This window comes from Bactrocera latifrons, unplaced genomic scaffold, assembly GCF_001853355.1.
Source record: "Bactrocera latifrons isolate USDA-ARS-PBARC rearing strain unplaced genomic scaffold, ASM185335v1 scaffold_56, whole genome shotgun sequence".
NCBI lineage: Eukaryota > Metazoa > Arthropoda > Insecta > Diptera > Tephritidae > Bactrocera > Bactrocera latifrons.
In genome coordinates this window covers 963,660-981,042 of record NW_017537223.1, presented here as the reverse complement: position 1 = coordinate 981,042, position 17,383 = coordinate 963,660, and the positions used below count along the sequence as shown (strand labels likewise).

At 40.0% G+C, this 17,383-nt stretch overlaps 2 protein-coding genes across 2 annotated transcripts in view; one reads left to right on the top strand and one right to left on the bottom strand.

Moving 5' to 3' along the window:
• The window catches only part of LOC108974545, a 158,236-nt gene that overhangs the window by 45,999 nt on the left and 94,854 nt on the right, over nt 1-17,383 (bottom strand). The window lies entirely within an intron of this gene.
• LOC108974544 lies at nt 1,413-13,986 on the top strand. Its single transcript, XM_018942449.1, has 7 exons — nt 1,413-1,626; nt 1,961-2,588; nt 3,449-3,583; nt 10,040-10,103; nt 10,309-10,464; nt 10,542-10,603; nt 13,005-13,986. Exons 1-7 carry the CDS (start codon nt 1,572-1,574, stop codon nt 13,525-13,527), a joined length of 1,623 nt encoding a protein of 540 aa, XP_018797994.1. The 5' UTR covers nt 1,413-1,571; the 3' UTR covers nt 13,528-13,986.

Genomic DNA, 17,383 nt, shown 5'->3' with positions numbered 1-17,383 from the left:
AAAACGAAAAGCCTGCGAATTTGTAAATGGCCGTACGTGGCCGATTGTGTGCGTGGCTGTGGTGGTGCTATTTTGTGGCGCGCTGACCGGAAACTTATTAGAAACTAGTTTGCTTGAATCAAAGCTAAAGTGTGCCAGAAATTTGTGAATTGTGTACATAAATTTTGCTCTTTACCGTTATGCTTCAATATCTGTATGTTTGTGTGTTTGGCTTTGGATTTGAATGGCTTCATTTCGCTTATTGCGTGACCGGCGCTGTGATTTATTTAAATGGAATTCCAGTCCATTCAGAAATGCTGGTTTTCCGTGCTTAATGGTGTATTATGAATTTAAAGTCGACAACAAAATGAAATTAAGAGTTTGAGTAGCACAAGGGGAGAAGGGTAGAAAGCGTAGGGCTATAGATTAAATTGGAGGATTTTCACAGAATACAACTCTGATGAACGAATGCTTCTGAACGCATTTCATTGCCAACATGACTTAGGCTATTCATATCAAAAGTTACATAATTATATAAAAAAGTTATATAGATTCAAATATTGGTAATCAAAAGAGTCTTTTCGTATTTCTAATCAAATTGCAACTTAGTTTTTATATTTGTATTGAGCTTTTATTAATCAAATATGTACGATTTTGGTCGACCACTATTTGCCTTTTTTCCGCTGGAGACATTAGTCCATCAATGTAAAATTTTTCTTCTTCCTCGGCGAAAACTGCGACAAGTATTTTTCACAAGCTTCTCTTGAAGCCAACTTTACTCCATCAAGGGAGTTCTGCATGGACCGAAACAACTAGTAGTCCGCTGGTGCACGGTCAGGGCTATATGGTATATGGATGCATTAAAACTTCCCAGCCAAGCTCGCTCAGTTTCTGACGAGTCATCGAAGATGGTGTGGTCTGGCGTTGTCCTGACGGAAGACGAAGCCCTTTCTGTTGATCTGTTCTGGCCTTTTTCTCGATTGTTTGCTTCAATCTCATCAGTTGTTGACTATAAAATATAGAATTAGACGTTCAACCAGGATGGTTCAGCGCATGATTCTTTTCTAATCCCATCCAACACTCAGTATAACCTTTCGAAGCGTCAATCCGGGCTCTGTGACCATTTGTTCAGTCTCACCATGCCTGAACCATTATCTTTTCCGCATATTATTGTCGTATTTGATTGAAAAATCTTAACAATCCAAACTAAAAATAATTAAGGTTGCGGAGGAGCTCAAATGCAGACGGAGCTTTAATGAAAACACCCAGAACTCAAACCAGCTATCGAAATATTCGTATCTGATCAGCAACATCTTGAAGAACGAACTCTTGCTTGACTTATTCACACACTAGGAACCATTTAATCGAAAAGTTTATGAACTTTGCAATTTAAGTAAAAACTGAACGAAATAAATACAGGAAAAAAACATAAACAAAAGGTATTGTGACTGAATAGCAAATTTGATTCAAAATTGTTCGTAAATTATTTAAGAAAATTATATAAAAATCACATACGAACTGGAAGCATCCCATCCGCTGCGAGCAAAACACGAAAGCGGATAATAAGATCAAGCTAAAAGAAATAGAACAGAATGGATGCAGAGAATACCAAAAAAGTCAACGACAACAGGGGCACCACTCACGATGGTAAGGACCACCATGAATGTTACGATGTGCACATAAAGACGACAGATGTGGCTTAATGCAGCTTCCACCTCCCCGCACACACTTATATAAATGCTTTTACGCTCGTTCAAGGAAACTCAGTAAGATCTGCGATGTTGACATACGTCGAAGAGTCAGCATGAGTTCCACGTTGCATGAGTGGAAGGCACTTATAATTACTTTAATTAGCTGCAGCACATGTCGTTCAACAAAAACGACCCACGAGTGGAACAAACAGACAGCAAGACTTTTAAATTTAATGCTTTTAATTTAATATTCCTTCAGTTGGCTCACAAACTGTCTCCCTCTCCTTTAGCGCCAGCGGATGTAAAGAAGCAGTTAAACCTACAGAGACTTGCCGTGCTAGCAGCCGAAGCCGCTGCCAGATTTAAAGCGGTACCGTCCATGAGCAAGGACACCAAACCCACCTTAACAACGACAACAACAACGTCGCCCATTGAGCTCGTGGCAATTGCCAAACAGACAACCTTAAATATGCTCGGCCGCGAATGTAGCGATAAACCGCTCAGCCAAAAATCTGATGACTCCGACTGTACGCTACAGTCCGACCAATCGGAAAATAATGCAATGAAGACACTCGCCTTGCCAGAGACGGACGAGAAAACATTTGTCGGCAATCGGACTCTTGACCGCATACTGCTGGCGCACTCGGAGCAAACAATAACGACCGCGCATGTGGAGCTCGACTGCAATTCGAGTCAGCGTACTGCACACGAGCTCGTACTTCAGGCTGGTAGCGGCTGCATCAAGCAGATGAGCTTAACGGCGCTTCGAGATGGCGCCATTATGCCAGGAGCGGAAGGCAATGACTCAGCAGCGGCTGGCAATGTAGAAGGCGCGCCACAGACTACACCCACAGGTTCCGTGCGCTCGATCGGCTCGCTCGTTTGTCGCATTTGTCACAACTCTGAAGATCCCGAGAGGTGAGAGTTTGTAAAATATAATATATCTAATAGTTGACACGTTTCTAACGAATACAGAGAGCTGAATTGTGCCAGGTAGATATTCAGTATTAAGTTTTATCATAGAAATAACTCTTCAGATCAGTGCTATAGATGAATATGACTCCGTGATTTCGATTTTTGTGACACCGTGAGAGTTCATAGCATCCTAGGGTGTTTATATCGCGGAAAAGTAGGAAAAATGTCTACTATCAGCGAGGAGAGTTCCAGAATTTTAGCGCTTTTATGGAGAGATTTCCATTAGATAAGATCGTCGTGATTTTTGTGATCCTTAACTACTGTCTTGGAGTTCGAGAAAGTTTGTGAGGCAGAGTAATAGTAATACCCGGAGTTTTCTTGCGTCGCTTTAATTTCAATCTAGAAGCGCAAGTGCGCGTGTAACGGAATATGTTGAGTCAGAGGCCTTAAGCGCTTAGACAATAGAACAGCGCAAAATTTTTGAGAACTATGAAAATTCATGAAATATTAAGCGCTTAGTTAAATATTATCTACAACCAATAATGTAACCAAAACTGCCACTCGCACTATTTGCCATATTTTGCTATTTAATTAAATTTACACAAAAGTGGCAATAATTAGTTGTTTATTTTTTTCTTCTGTGTTTTGTACTTGTTGTTGTTTCTAAAAATTTATTCAATATTAAAGCACAAACGGCTGTAACCGGCGTCGCCTGCAGCGCGTGTTATCTCTCTGCCGGCGAGCGTTTATCAGCGATTTTTAATCAAATGCATTAACGCATATTTACAACAAATACAAAAGCACACATTCAAATATATTAATTTATGTGAATGCAATTTAATTTGAAATATTTCTATGCGCAGATTAGTTTCGCCGTGTTTGTGCAAAGGATCGCTGACATATGTGCACATCCACTGCCTGGAGCGCTGGATTAGCACCTCGAGGAGCACCGTCTGCGAGCTGTGCCAGTTCCAGTACAATACCGTGCAGACGCTGAGGTGAGTATGTAGGGGGTGGGCTGGCGCCTGTGCAATTTACGCGCTGTTTATCTTCACATATCGGTTCGGTAATTGGAAAATATTTGCGCTAATTAATGAATCGCGATTACAGCAGCTGGTGAATTCAATGAATTCAACTGGGAGCAGCGCGATTGTAAAGAACCGAAATATTCACTCTTACACAAATATTGACAATGGCAGCTAAGTAATTAAAACATAATTCTATTTGCATTTTGTCGCATGCGGAATTATGAAAATATGCGCGATAAACACGAGCGTTCGATTCGGCAGTTGGTTAATGGTGGGCACACCACGCCCTGCGATCTGCGGATGGCACATTACTAGAAAATATGTGTTTGAATTTGCGATTTAATGTGTATTCAGCACATACACTCTTGATCAAATTTCACCCGGACTGGTCCATTTACCTGCGGGCACAAACTGAATGGTAAAAATAATTTTTACCCAGATCGGTGCAACCTTTTTATATCCCGCATAGGGTATATTAAGTTTGATACGGTGTTTGTAAAAGCACAGAAGGAAACGTCGTGGATCCTATAAAAGATACACTTAAATGAACAACGTGAAGAACTAAGTTGATTTAGACAACTCCATCCTCAATCCGGCCATCTCGTCCTTTTCTTACCGAAAAGGTGCTCATTTCTCTGAACGACCAGTACAAACTAGCGATCTGAATTAAGAGCTTATATGGACAACTTTTTCTCCTAATGAGATATCTTGTTTAATGTTCTTTACTCGTAGAATATCATATCGACAGCTGTTTTTATAGCACGAACAGTTTGGCGATTTTTATATAGTAAGTCTAGTGGACTCATGGCGCGTTCCAAGAAGGGAACTTTTCAAATTTTGAAAGAGAAAAAAGTCACGGGAAGCTAAATCTGACGACAACGCTGGATGAGCAATGACTAGTCTTACGTTGACACACTTCATACCCAAAACATTAACCAAATTGTTTTCAGTCGTCCGTCTCATCATAGATGTTGGTATCTTCCGCTATCTCCTTCGTGCCCACGCGACGATTTACAAGCACTGTTTCTTTAACTTTTTCGATGTTCTGGTCATTTGCAGAGGTGGATCTGCGACTAGCATGAAGAAAGCTTTCAATGACATTAGAACCTCCACTGAATACTTTGAGAAATTATACTGCCAAAATTTGATTTTAAACATTTACGATATTAGCACGCGAATTTAAAATTCTGCCACTAGGTGGCTTTGCATTATAATCAAAAAGTCCGATTGACGTACATATGCCCTGCCTAAGTAAGAAATAGAATTGATGAACCATCAAATGACACTGGATTCGTTTAGAAAGAAGTGTAGAATGCTGCCAGACTTGTTTTGACAATATTTGACCAACTGATGCTGACTGCTGATTTGCTTGAATATCACATGTATGTATCTTAAGAAGTGAAGACTAGCTGCCCTTCGTTTTGATTGACAGGTTTTTTCACGGATTCTCGCATAGATGTTAATTGGGCTTTCTTTCTCCTTGATTGTCAAAAAGTTAAGGAGTTCAATGAATTTGTTTTTCTTAGTATCTATGGGTATCAATTTGTAATTAGAAAAAACCGCTTTTTCGTTAATTGGATTTTTGAGTGGGTATTATGTTCAGTAACTAAGTACTACAAGTTGTTGGGTCCTATTGATTACGCAGCCGAGGAGGACCCAAGAAAAAGTTGTCAGGTGTTGAACAAAATAACAATTATACCAAAAAATATTATTGTTACATAATGATTGAGGGAATAGTTAGAATTTAATTTTTGAAAAAATGTTGGATTCCCAATAAAAAGTTACTGCTAATGAAAAAAAAATTGCTATTCAGAGTAGTTTCAAAAATCGAGATTATTATTACAAATATTATTCCTTCAATTATAACATGAGAAACTAATCTAAGAGGGTCATTTCGGAGATATTTTCGCACAGACTCTATAAACATAATTTCGAGAAACAGGCCGATTTTACTTCTTACAAAAACAATAATATCTCTGCAACTAATTACACGATCAATTTCAACTTTTCAATCAGTACTCTCAAATATGTGAATTTTCGATATAACAGGTGATTCATTTCAAAGTTTCCTACTTGTTTAAAGAAAAGCACGGAAACGACTTTATTATCATTAGAAAGAACACTCTTTGGCATTTATTTATTTATTTTTTTTTTTAATTATCTTTTTCAAATGTTCGCCGTAGCTAAGTCTCAGATTGTTTGGTAACATACTAAGCGAGCCAGAAATGGGCCTAATCGCTGAACAAAACTTGTATGGAAAACGTCAGATCTTCTTATCATAAAAAAAAAATAATACAGAAAAAATTTCTGTTTGGATCACCCTTTCAGCAAAAACGTCTAGAAATATTTATAAATTTACAAGTGGTTATCAGCCTTTATACCAACAAGTTAGAGAATCATAAACCCCCTTTATGAATCTCCAACAAGACGGAAGAGGGGATTCAAAAAAGGAACACAATAACAGAAACTGCGCAGAAATTAAAATAAAAATCGCAACAAAATACTGTCGTAAGCGCGGCTGCTCGGAGATTTTGCGTTGCCTGTCGTGAAATTGAAAAGATGTATGTGAACATTACTAAATGCTTTCTCAGCTGGTTTTACAGCCCCTGCTACGCTTCACCATACATCAGAACGTAGGCTGCGACGCATTGACGCGCTATCCATGCCGCTACAAATCCCGTCGAACGCAAAAACAACGCCAAGAGCAGCAACAATGCTTCGGTCAACATCAAACAGCGCCGAGCCGTGCGTCCTTTCATTTGTCCCGAGTAGCTTTGCATGCGGATAATACCCACCCCCCTCCCCAACGAGTGCTACTTCGCAATGTCTGCTGATGTTGTTGTTTTCTTATTTTTGCATTTTCGTTTTCATTGTACTCACAATCGCAAGTGGTGGTTTTGAGAGTGTGTGTGTATGTGTGGGTGGCGTGGCATAATGTTAAAGGCGCGCGCGGGATGCCATTTGCTTTTAAATTAAACCCGTAAATGGCGCTTAGGACGCGAGTGTTGCCAACACCGAAGTGGCTAAGGGCGTGTGTGGCGCCGCAGCTGCAACAAAGGAGGAGAAAAATCCAAAACACAACAACAATGTACGCTTTATTTCACGCACTCGGGTGTGCGTCTAACATCGTCTAACAGGCATTTGGGCCAAATGTGGGGGCGTTGCCAGCACAAACAATCAGCCAGCGCCTGCTGCTCATTGAAGCGTTGTTAAGTTGTTCGTGTTCGGGTTTCCACACATATATCCCAGCAGTAGCGGGGCTACATATGAGTGCCCTAAATGTATCGCCTAATCGCCACCACTCTCCCCTGGCCACCCATAACCGCCCCAACGGAGTATTTAGCCGGACGAGTGGCTGTTGAAAATGGGTATAGCGAAAGTAACGCAAGTAACGGTGCCAAATGAGCTGAAAAATTGTATTCCGCAACCACATATGGTCGCATTTGCGTGTGTATGTGTGTGCAAATAAATTGTAACACATGTTGGCTTTTATTGTTAGCCAAATTTGTTGTTGCTCTGCTTAGTCATACAAAATGATCCACAATCGGCCAAATATGTGTGGAACAAGCAAATTCGGCAGCTTTACACGCTCGATTTGTGGTTCACATTAGGAATACCGATTGCTCAGCGAAGCGCGGACTGTCAGTGCACACTTTGATTTGCAAAGTCATAACTTATCAAGTTAACCGCGAACCCTTGCAAGCGGAGAGCGGAGTGTGTGTGTTGTACGGCTTATTGAGTTAACGCATATGTACTCATGCTAGGGTGGTTCTCAATTTCGGGAAAACAATAATACTTCCTAAACACTAGTACTTTCGTTGTTAATTGAGGTGCGTACCAGCTTGATGCGTGGTCTTTTGAAGAGAGAAATCTAGAAAATGCAAAATTTGGTTTTCAAAGAACCTGTTACTGACATGCTCCCCAATCAACCTAAATTATATTTTTGTGCATGTGGGTTATATAAAGGCATAGTTGCTTAACTGTTATTATTTATAGAACTTCTGGGCACACACACACATGTATACATACATATATACATTGCATGTGTATGTAGCTAAAACGCATGATTATTGCTCTTTTGAGTATACAGCTCTTTGGTTTTACATTTGCCCCATTTCAAATGCGTTAGATAACTACATTATATTCCAACCGCATACATACACAGCTGGGACTGATTCTCTCATCTACAAAACTTGCTTATGAATTTCAAACTTGTTCTAAAAAAAACATTGTTTTGCTTTCACAAATGTGTTTGTTGATTATATTATTAAAACATTTTATTAATTGAGTCAAGCTGGATTATTTGATTTCTTCTAAAAAAATATTTATATTTTTATAGGGTTCTCTTTAGCACAAAATGTAATTTAAATAGAAAATATATAATTTAAATAAATATTTATAATTATTTTCACCTCCATATAGCGGTATGGAACAGAAGATTATTCTTCCGTCACCAGCCGATATAAAATGAATCTTGCAAATGTTTGCATACATATCATATGCAGCTTCAGATCATATCTGACCAGAATTGGCAAAAAAATACATTTTCGCGTAATTTTGTATAAATCTTTATAATCGCCTTCAAAATAGTCACCTTTTGATCCAACTTTTTCGGTTTCCGCTCACTTTAAAGTAATCTAATGATTACTGTTAGACAGTTTCGACGTCATATTCATGAACGCATGCCTCGCCCGCAGTAATGACTCATTTTATATACCTTTCATGATCAGCATCAGCTCCACAGTCCGTTGCGCGTTTACGCTTGCTGCAATTCAATTCTCTACTCAGCCATTTCAGTCTCTTGCTCGAGCGATTCAGTGCCCTGGCCTACACGTTCAACCTATTTAAGTTTTGGTCCGCCTCTGCTTCTGTTATAGTTTTCGTCGGCACTACACTCTTGCTCTTGCTCTACATAGAGCACAGAAGCGATTAGTGTGCGATAGATTTTTACAGCTCTGTCGAGGGAGCGACGCTATGGAAGCTATAAAGCTTGTATCCGTACAAGAACTGAAGCCTGTCGACCATCCCAAGCGACATCACTTCGTTCTATATATATTGCCTTTGAAAGCCCGGTCCGTTTTTGAAACAAATTCACTTGTTATAGAACTTCCAATTTATAACACATTTCTTACGTTTGCCATTATGTGAAATGAGGTTTATCAATTTATTGGGTATACCAAGCTGATGGTATCCTTGAGATACATGAAAAAGTGAATTTTCACGAGTGCCTTTCCAGTCGTAAATACAGCTTCGTAGTCACCAAAAATTTAGTTCACGTATTGGCGTAATCGTCGTATTTGATCCTTCAAGTCTTTTGATATGAGCCTACAATAAAAGCTTTGTGTCACTCGACTACTTCGTGCTAAAGTTCACTCCCCAAAACACAAAATAATCGTTCTCCAGTTTCCACTTGTCATGCGCTTCTGTCATTATAGGGTCGTATTAATAGTCCACCTGTGCTCGCTATTCGTCGAATTGTTAAAAACTTGAAGCGTTCACTTTCTTTGTGTTCAAGTGCTGATCAGAGAACTGTTCGATATAATGAAGAAAATGCTACCGTTCAGGCCAGTGTTGCTGAAGACCGATTTCAAAAAGTTCGCAAGAATTGAGACTGTCTCACACAAAAACCTGGCGGATTTTGAGAAATCATTTGAGCTTACATCCGTACAAAATGAGTCTCACTCAAGAATTGTAGCGTCGTGTATTTGCTGATTTTTGATTTTTGATCAACTTGAAAACTATACAGATTATCAGAAAATCATCTTCACCGACGAGGCTCACTTTCGTCTGAGTAGTGCGGTAAATAGACAAAACCGTCGATCCTAGTGCGAAGAAAATCCGCAAATTAGTCACGAACAACCATTACATTCACCTAAATTGACAGATTGGTCTGGCGGAATCATCGGTCCGTACTTCTTTCGAAATGAAGCTGGTGACAACGTTAGTAATGAAGGAGAGCGGTTTAAATCGATGATAATCAGCGCTTTGTGGCCGCAATTGGAAGAAGTTTGTCTTTCCAACAATACGTGTCTAAGTGCCACACAGCACGTGCAACAACCGAATTATTGCGAGAAAGGTTTGGAGACTCGGTTATTTCAGCAAATTGCCACTTTGAATGGCCTCCAAGAATTGGTCTTTGGCAATAAACCGAGAGTCTGGTAGAAGGCAATATTTTACGTGTTATTCGTGACTTGGAAAAAGTACTCGACAATTGGGTTCACTGAATTCGTTCGAGCAAAAGGTATCGTGGATGCCATTTTAACTATGTTGTGTTTAAAAATTATTTGTATTGATTGTACTTAACACTAAATAAAAAAATTTAATTTTCTTAACAGTTGGTACTTATTTCTTTATAAATCACTGCACTCTTATTGGAAAATCATGCTTTCGGTATATTTTGAATAAAGTTTTTTGTTTTTTTTACAGATACACGTGCTTTCAATCGCTGCGAATGTGGTATTCCCGCTCAATGAGCCGTCGCGCTTTGCAGGTGAGTGTGAACCGACAAAAAGATTACCTCAGTTGTCTTAGATTTTCCTTCACGCAAGAAGCAATGTCAACCTGATCAAGATATCGAGCATATCTCTTATTTTTGTCTGTTCATACTTTAAGGCGTGCCCCATATAAATATGTATTTAAGTCCCTGTAAATAGATTCACTATATAGACTCCCAACGGCTATACTTTCCCTTACAGGAGGACTGCCAAATGTTCTCGCTGCTCACGCTGGTCGCCTTCGGCATAATTGGAACTCTGCTCGTTGGCATACAATACTATTTCTTGCAGGGGCAATCCTGGCTTCTGAGTCGCATGTGGACTAAGGGTTGGCTGATATTCTTCCTATTCACAACGGTATGTTATATATTTTTAGAAATTTCAAAAAAAAAAAAAACCTGAATAAATAAAGTGATATTTTTTATTTGTTTCAGCTTACGATTTACCTCGTAAATATTTATATGATCCTCAAGTCACAGTTGAGCCCCTGGTATATGTAAGTGCGATAAGCGACAGACAAAAATATTAATTCTTGAGCAGCCAAAGCCACGGATACACATACTGCCATAACAACGATGGTTTCATCGTATTTTTTTTTTTTTTTTTATCTTCCTCTTTGCGTTGCTGCAGCATTGCTCCACTATGCATTCTCAAACAAAATACTCTCATTGCAGAGTTCAGTTGCCATTTCCACGAATTGATTTTTGTTCTTTGTTGTTTTTTTTTTTTTTTGTTGGACGCTTGCAACGCGATAACAGCACAGATTACAAGCTGCAGCCAGCGCGTGTCAGTGTAGCGTATGCAAACAACAACACAGAAAGTCAAAAGCAAAAACACACTATATCGAAATTGCAGAGATAAGCACGAATGAGAGTCAAATAGTCAAGCTGCCGAATGAAAAGGATTAACTGTGAAGCGTGGCAAACATTGTTGACTTATTTTTGTTAGCGTTTTTTGTTGTTCGCTGCTTTAAAAGCTCCCAATTGGCTTTGGAGCTGGTTGTCGGTGCATTTATGAGTGTGCTGTGTGCTCCACCTTGGGTATGCAGGGTTGCACATCCCATGCGACAGCAGTTATGTTCTCTGGTGGCAAGTAAGTCTCACTAAAAGTTGAAAGATGTGTGTGTGTGTGCGCACTTGCAGCAGCTCGTTTCAGATTTTATTGTCAAAAAGTTGCAGACAACAAGACTACATCCCCTCATGCAGCAACAACAGCTAAAGCAACAGCAATGTTGTCACTGCTAACTGTACTCATATGTGCAACGTTTTTCCATACACCCGTCCTCGCATTCATTTTCCACCACCGACATACCGTTATAATTTGTATGCAAACTCAATTAGTTGCAAGCTGCGAAATCATTTCCACGTCTCCCTGGAGACCATAAACATTTCACATGTTTGGTTTTTATTGTTTTTTCTGAGAGTGTGTATGTCCCTACCACTGTTGGCGCTTCGACAATCTCCTTGAGAGTGAGTTTTATTAGTTTCATGACGCTTTGCTAAAAATTTGCGAACTTAATTTAATTGGATATGAACCCGCAACAAAGGCAGTTTCATTTTCTCCGATTCATTCCCTTAATTAAGTATAAGAACATCAAAGAATTTCATTGTATAACTACTCCCGAACAGTGCTTTCCACGAATTCGAACAACACTCGGCTAAGGCAAAGTGTACTGATTTCACAGATTTCTCTTGAAATATGACGGGTGAGTTTTTCGTGGAAAAGTTCAGTCGGTTTTCTATTTCGGAAGGACATGCAAGCACTGCTATTGAATTTTAATACCAGAGTGTCATACATGATGAATGCCTGAGCTTCGGCAAATAAAATTTTTGTGTCTTTCTGAAAGCAATGATTCTGCAAATCATTAATACTATATGTCTTTTGAAAGTGAAATTATTTGAAACTTCACAACACACAGCTTTCAAAGCCCTTTACCTTTTTACAAGAAATCACAGCGTGTATGTAGATATTAAAATCATTTTTTTATTCAGGCCGACCCATAACCCATAAAATTGTTTTGTACTCCAAACTCTAGAACACAAACTTAGTCAAGTTTAACTATGCTCACTTGTGAAGTCTGCTTCAGTGGATTTCAAGAAATACCGGGTTTGATTCGGAAAGTAATAGAACTGAATTCGGTAGAGGGCGTTCCTAGCTAAAAAAAACGAGCGGCTGGTTAGTTGTCTCAGAGCACCTGGAGAGTCAGGACAAACATTTTGGCGCGACGTGTTTCTAAGAGTGGTGCAAGTCGAAAATGCAGTGTTCGTTAGAGCAGAGGTACGCGATGAAATTCTGTATGACGTCTGTTATAATCGAGCAGGTTTACCCAGATAGCATTTCGTGTGAACAGCTACCTAACCAAGGCCGGTATTCGAACGCTTCCGCAGCCGCCCTACAGCCCAGATGTGGCCTGCGGACTTTTTTTGTTCTTTGCCTAAAAAGGCCGATGAAAAACAAGCATTTCAAAACGACAGAGGGGATCCAAGCAGCGTGCACCTTAAATATTATTTTCAAAGTCTGATCACAAATTATTTGCACAAGCAAAAACATCACCACTTTTGAAATGTTAATACTTTCTCCATTCGACTCTTGACCCAATTCCTTTGGCAGCTAATTAAAGTGAAATATATACAATAAGTTCAGGCAGCGGCGCTGATCATATTCGACACTTGCGGCTAAAGAACGGCTTCTGCTACTTAGTAGTATGCAATACCATTTAACACGAACTCATTCGACACGCTCTGCTTGCCATGGCTCTGGGCGAATACATGGTCTGCTAATTATCGTAGCGGATATTAGGCATACGTCACATTAAATCCCACATCTGTCAAACCGTTAGTGCACATTTTGCTCATTTCCTACACGTTTCTCTCATACCACCTTTCTCTCAACTGCAGGTGGTGGCAATCGGCCCGTGACATCAAACTAATATTGGAAAACCGCAAACCCTTCCAATTTCGCCCGAATCGACGGCTGCAGAACGAACAGCTCGCACAGCAGCTCTCCGATATGGCTGACATGACACAGCAACAACAACAGCAGGCAACAACAACTGGCATTGCACCGCAAGCTTCAGAAACGCACACGCCGCAACAGCCCTATCACCCCAGCCCACCCATACCGCCGACCTTTGCTGCCATCAGTATACCACCGGTGCACATCGGCAATACACTGGAGAGAGCTGAGCTGCCCGTATCTCTAAGCGGCATTGAGTTGCAACGTTGCGGCGACAATGGCAACTTCGGTGCCGACGATGTTGACACATTGAGTTGTTGCGGCAAAGGACCGCGGGCAATGGCTAGCTGCAAGGGGGCGGCTGTGGCTTCAGCTGTGGCCTTCCACTGCAATAAACTGACAACGTCTGCCACAATTGAGATTCCGCTCGAGGGTTGCCTCTACGAATTCGAAACGATGCTTTAGCTGCGTGATGGGAAAGTGACTAGCGGTCGGGGTAAGGAAGGCACATCATTGACAGTTGGTTAATATCGGAGATCATGCATTCCGTGGCTTTTGGTGTGAAAGTTCGAATATAGGTGAACGTGTGCTTGGAGTGCTGCGCCCATAGCGCTTACGGAGGTTCAATTTCGCGTTGTTTCTGGCATTAAAGGGTTTTCCGACATTGATGTGAGAACCATGTAGATATATATACTAGATGGATGAATGTATTTGTGAGAATGTGAAATATTTGGAAATTCAAATATTGAGAACTTTTCGAGCAAAGAGTCAAAAAGCTATCGAGGTCCACAAAATCATTTGGGATAAATTGAAAACAGGCGATTTGTGTTCTTATTTTATTCTCTTTCTGTATCTAGTCTCTGTTTTTTGTAACATGTGTGTATCTCTGGTACGTGTGTTCGTTTGTCTATAAAAATTATTATATTCAAATATTGCTTCAAAATTTTATTGTTTAAAAAATTTGTTTTTTTTTCTGAAATTAAGCCTTGTTCTTGAATGTTCCAAGATATTGACAGCTTAGACACTTCACACAATTAATTACCATCTGATCAAATTTGACCCGGAGTGGTCCATTAAACTGTGCCGAATCAATAAAATGTTTTTCCTAGCGAGGTCCAACCTTTTTTTAGGTTGGTGTGTTTAATCGCCATATATCAATTTGTGTGTAAGTAACAACCCCAGTAGAATGAAGGCAGCCAACTGGTTGATAATGTTACAGAAGTGTTTTGTGGAGTCCCGCCGTTACATACTTGATGGAAACAAAGCATTCAGTCAAGATTGCGAAGACATTGGATACTTGCCATCGATGGATGATCTTAGCATCTCTCGTGGAGCCTGACAATGCATTTTGGTTACTATTTTAAATATGAAGCGTCTTTTGCAAAACCGACATCAAGTAGAGTTCGCAAATGAGATGCCTGACAAACGCATAAATATTGCTAGGTTTATAAAACTAACGTCTAAACTTTTTAAAAATTCTCCGAATGGCGTCCCAGTATAAACCGAAGATTAAAAAACTAAAATTCGACGAGGGCACTGAAAGGCTTCTCAGTCGAGGATTATAATAAGAAAACTAGAATAAGTCTAGAACTAGAACATGTCTCTATCGGCATGCACATGTATAAAACTACACGCAAAAGTGCTTTTTAATGTCAATACGGGTTAAATTTGATCAAGTGTATATATCTTGGTAGGCTTTCTTAGACTTAGTGTTAGAGATACAAATTCTCACAACATTTGGGACCTTGGCGACAATGAGAAGAACTTGTTCACTTGGTGATACGAATTGGTAAAAGTACTGGATCAGAACGAAGAAAATGCAAACTTTGACAATTGACAGGCTAACCAATAAGTTTCAACCTCAAATATCTTGACATAACATCTATGCTGCGCTGGCAAAATTTCTGCTTTGATTGTTGCAGCCTGATCAAGCGTCCACGCCAATAAAGAAGGAATAAGGTTGAAGCCTGCTAAGATATGTGCTGACTTTGAAGTCTTAAAAAGCATATGAAATAATAAACAATCTTTCTGACGGTTTCTTTTATTTCCTTTATACTGTCAATCTCTAATTGTACTCAAGTGCGGAGTTCTTTACAAATTTGACATCAGTTAAGGACACCCCAATGTAAATTAAGCAAAGCTATTGTTCATCATTGTTACGAAATTCCCTCAGGGCAGTAAACCTGCGTGTAAGCGAGACATGAAGCGCCGCTGACAACTCACCAATGTAAGTTCCATTCTTGTTTATTTATTTCTTCTGTTTTGATAATAAATTTTCGAGTGAAAACTTAATTTATTGCCGAGCTTTTTTGTGCACGGAAAAAATATTCAATTGGCGGCGTGGGAGTTGGTCAGCGGAGCGTTGCACAACAACAAGAATAAAATAATAAAAAATATCAAATCAAAACAATTGAGTGTTACATAATCGGTATGCGGAGCGGGCGGGCAGCACTCGGGTGGGAGAAATTCCAACTTATTTACATCGTGAGACCACCACAATAGAAGATTATTAAATAAGGAATTGTTAAGTTAACGGCAATGTAATGTAACGATTGGAGATGGATAAACGTGAATGGAATGTAAATCTGGTGAAGTGAATAAAGTAGGCAGAGCTGAGTAATTAACTGCTAAAGTAGGAATGTGCTGGGAATAAATATTTGTAAAATAATTAGTGTAGATAATGATCTCATAACGCTCAGCAAAAAAGTAAAGTATATAGCAAACACTACGCTATCGACATTTGCAGAGTTTCTCCGGAGAGTAATAAGGCGGATTTTCTTCCGCCGCGACTATACTTCGAAGCGTGCGCGCACCTACTGGATTCGGTAGAGGGCACTCCAGCTAATAAATGAGCGGCTGGTCAGTTTACTCCGCCCACCTGGAGAGTCAGGACAAACAAATTCGCGCGACGTGTTTTTGTGTGGGGTGCAAGCCGAAAATGCAGCGTTCGTTGGAGCAGATGAACGCGACTAAATTCTGTGTGAAACTCGGCAAATCTGCGACAGAGGCGTTTGATATGATCAAGCAGGCTTACCCAGATATTTCTTTAGCAAGAACTGGTATGTTTCGGTGGTAGCAGGCCTTTTTGGAAGGCTTTTGAAAGTGGTCGCTGGTGAGGACCATGACAAACACCGACAATGTGACTCGTGTGCGTAAAGTTCGGAAAACACACTGTCGACTAAGTATTTGTTTAATTGCCCAGAGTCATTGATCTTTGAATATGATCCCGAGAAAAAGAGGCATTTTGTGAGGACAAGTGAAAGTGAAAGGTGCAGCATGCATCTCAAGGCTGTTTAAAAAAAGGATCGAAAAATGTCCGCAAAGGTTCCTTCATGACTCTTCTGAAAAGAGAAGCTCTACAGTTTCACCGCACAGTCTAGAATATGTGAAACAAATCGTCTGTCTTTTAAGTGTGTCTTCTAACAGTGTGATCTATGTTTGTCTGACATTAACTGAAAATGCCTTAAATTTAGACGGTCGATCCTCGTTTCCCAGTTCCTTATGAGTCAACCGGGATTATCAGCAATCCATTAAACCAAATCTGAAATCTGAATTGCTTAATTGGCAAGTGTCATCGATAATCATCAATTCTGAGAAGGCACGACAACTGGCGATTCAGCAATTCGAAAATTTTAATATAAAGAAAAAGTTAAGTAGTGGAAATATGCGAGCTTGAGAGCGAGCGCGTGCGGCTACTTTAAGCGGCTTTTTATTTAAATTTAATGAACGCTTTTTGTAAGTAAGAAACTGTGTTATTGTGTGCGCTCTGGCATGTATAGATTTCCATTTATTTTGAACGCCTTGCGCGTCCTTGACTTCACTGACTCTGGCGGCGCCGGTGTTGAAAGGGTGCCAGTTAAGCATCGCTCATGCATCACATTTGATTACGGTCCAGTCTTAATTTCTCAGCTTAAATCAACGTAATCCTGATCGCCACCGTCGCTTTCAATAGCACTTCAATCAATGTCCTGACTGCTTATCGCTTTTGCGTTCGGCTTATCCATTTGGCCTGTTCGCTTCGCTGCCTGTTTGCATTTTTTCTGCTTTCCCTTACATTCTATGCGCACACATGCATGCATTTCTTATTTATTTACAAGTTAGTCTGCTTCAATCGATGGCCAACGCAATGAATGTCGACATCATTACACTTTATCTTAGCCGGTCACGCATTTGGGCGCCAATGTCCACTCAAAGTGCGCCGTAAGCTGCGTATATGTGTAAGTGTGTGTGTGTGTGTGTGATTTGAATAAGGCTTTCACCTTACAAATGCGGCTTGTGAGTTCATCGACTGATGCTACTTTTCGCAACGGTAATCGTTTCT

Bases quoted from the DNA above. Each gene is read 5' to 3' on its own strand.
- LOC108974544 (XM_018942449.1), top strand. From the start codon at position 1,572: ATGGATGCAGAGAATACCAAAAAAGTCAACGACAACAGGGGCACCACT. The intron at 1,627-1,960 runs GTAAGGACCACC...CCTCTCCTTTAG, and splicing joins CAGGGGCACCACTCACGATG to CGCCAGCGGATGTAAAGAAG. The intron at 10,465-10,541 runs GTATGTTATATA...TATTTGTTTCAG, and splicing joins TATTCTTCCTATTCACAACG to CTTACGATTTACCTCGTAAA.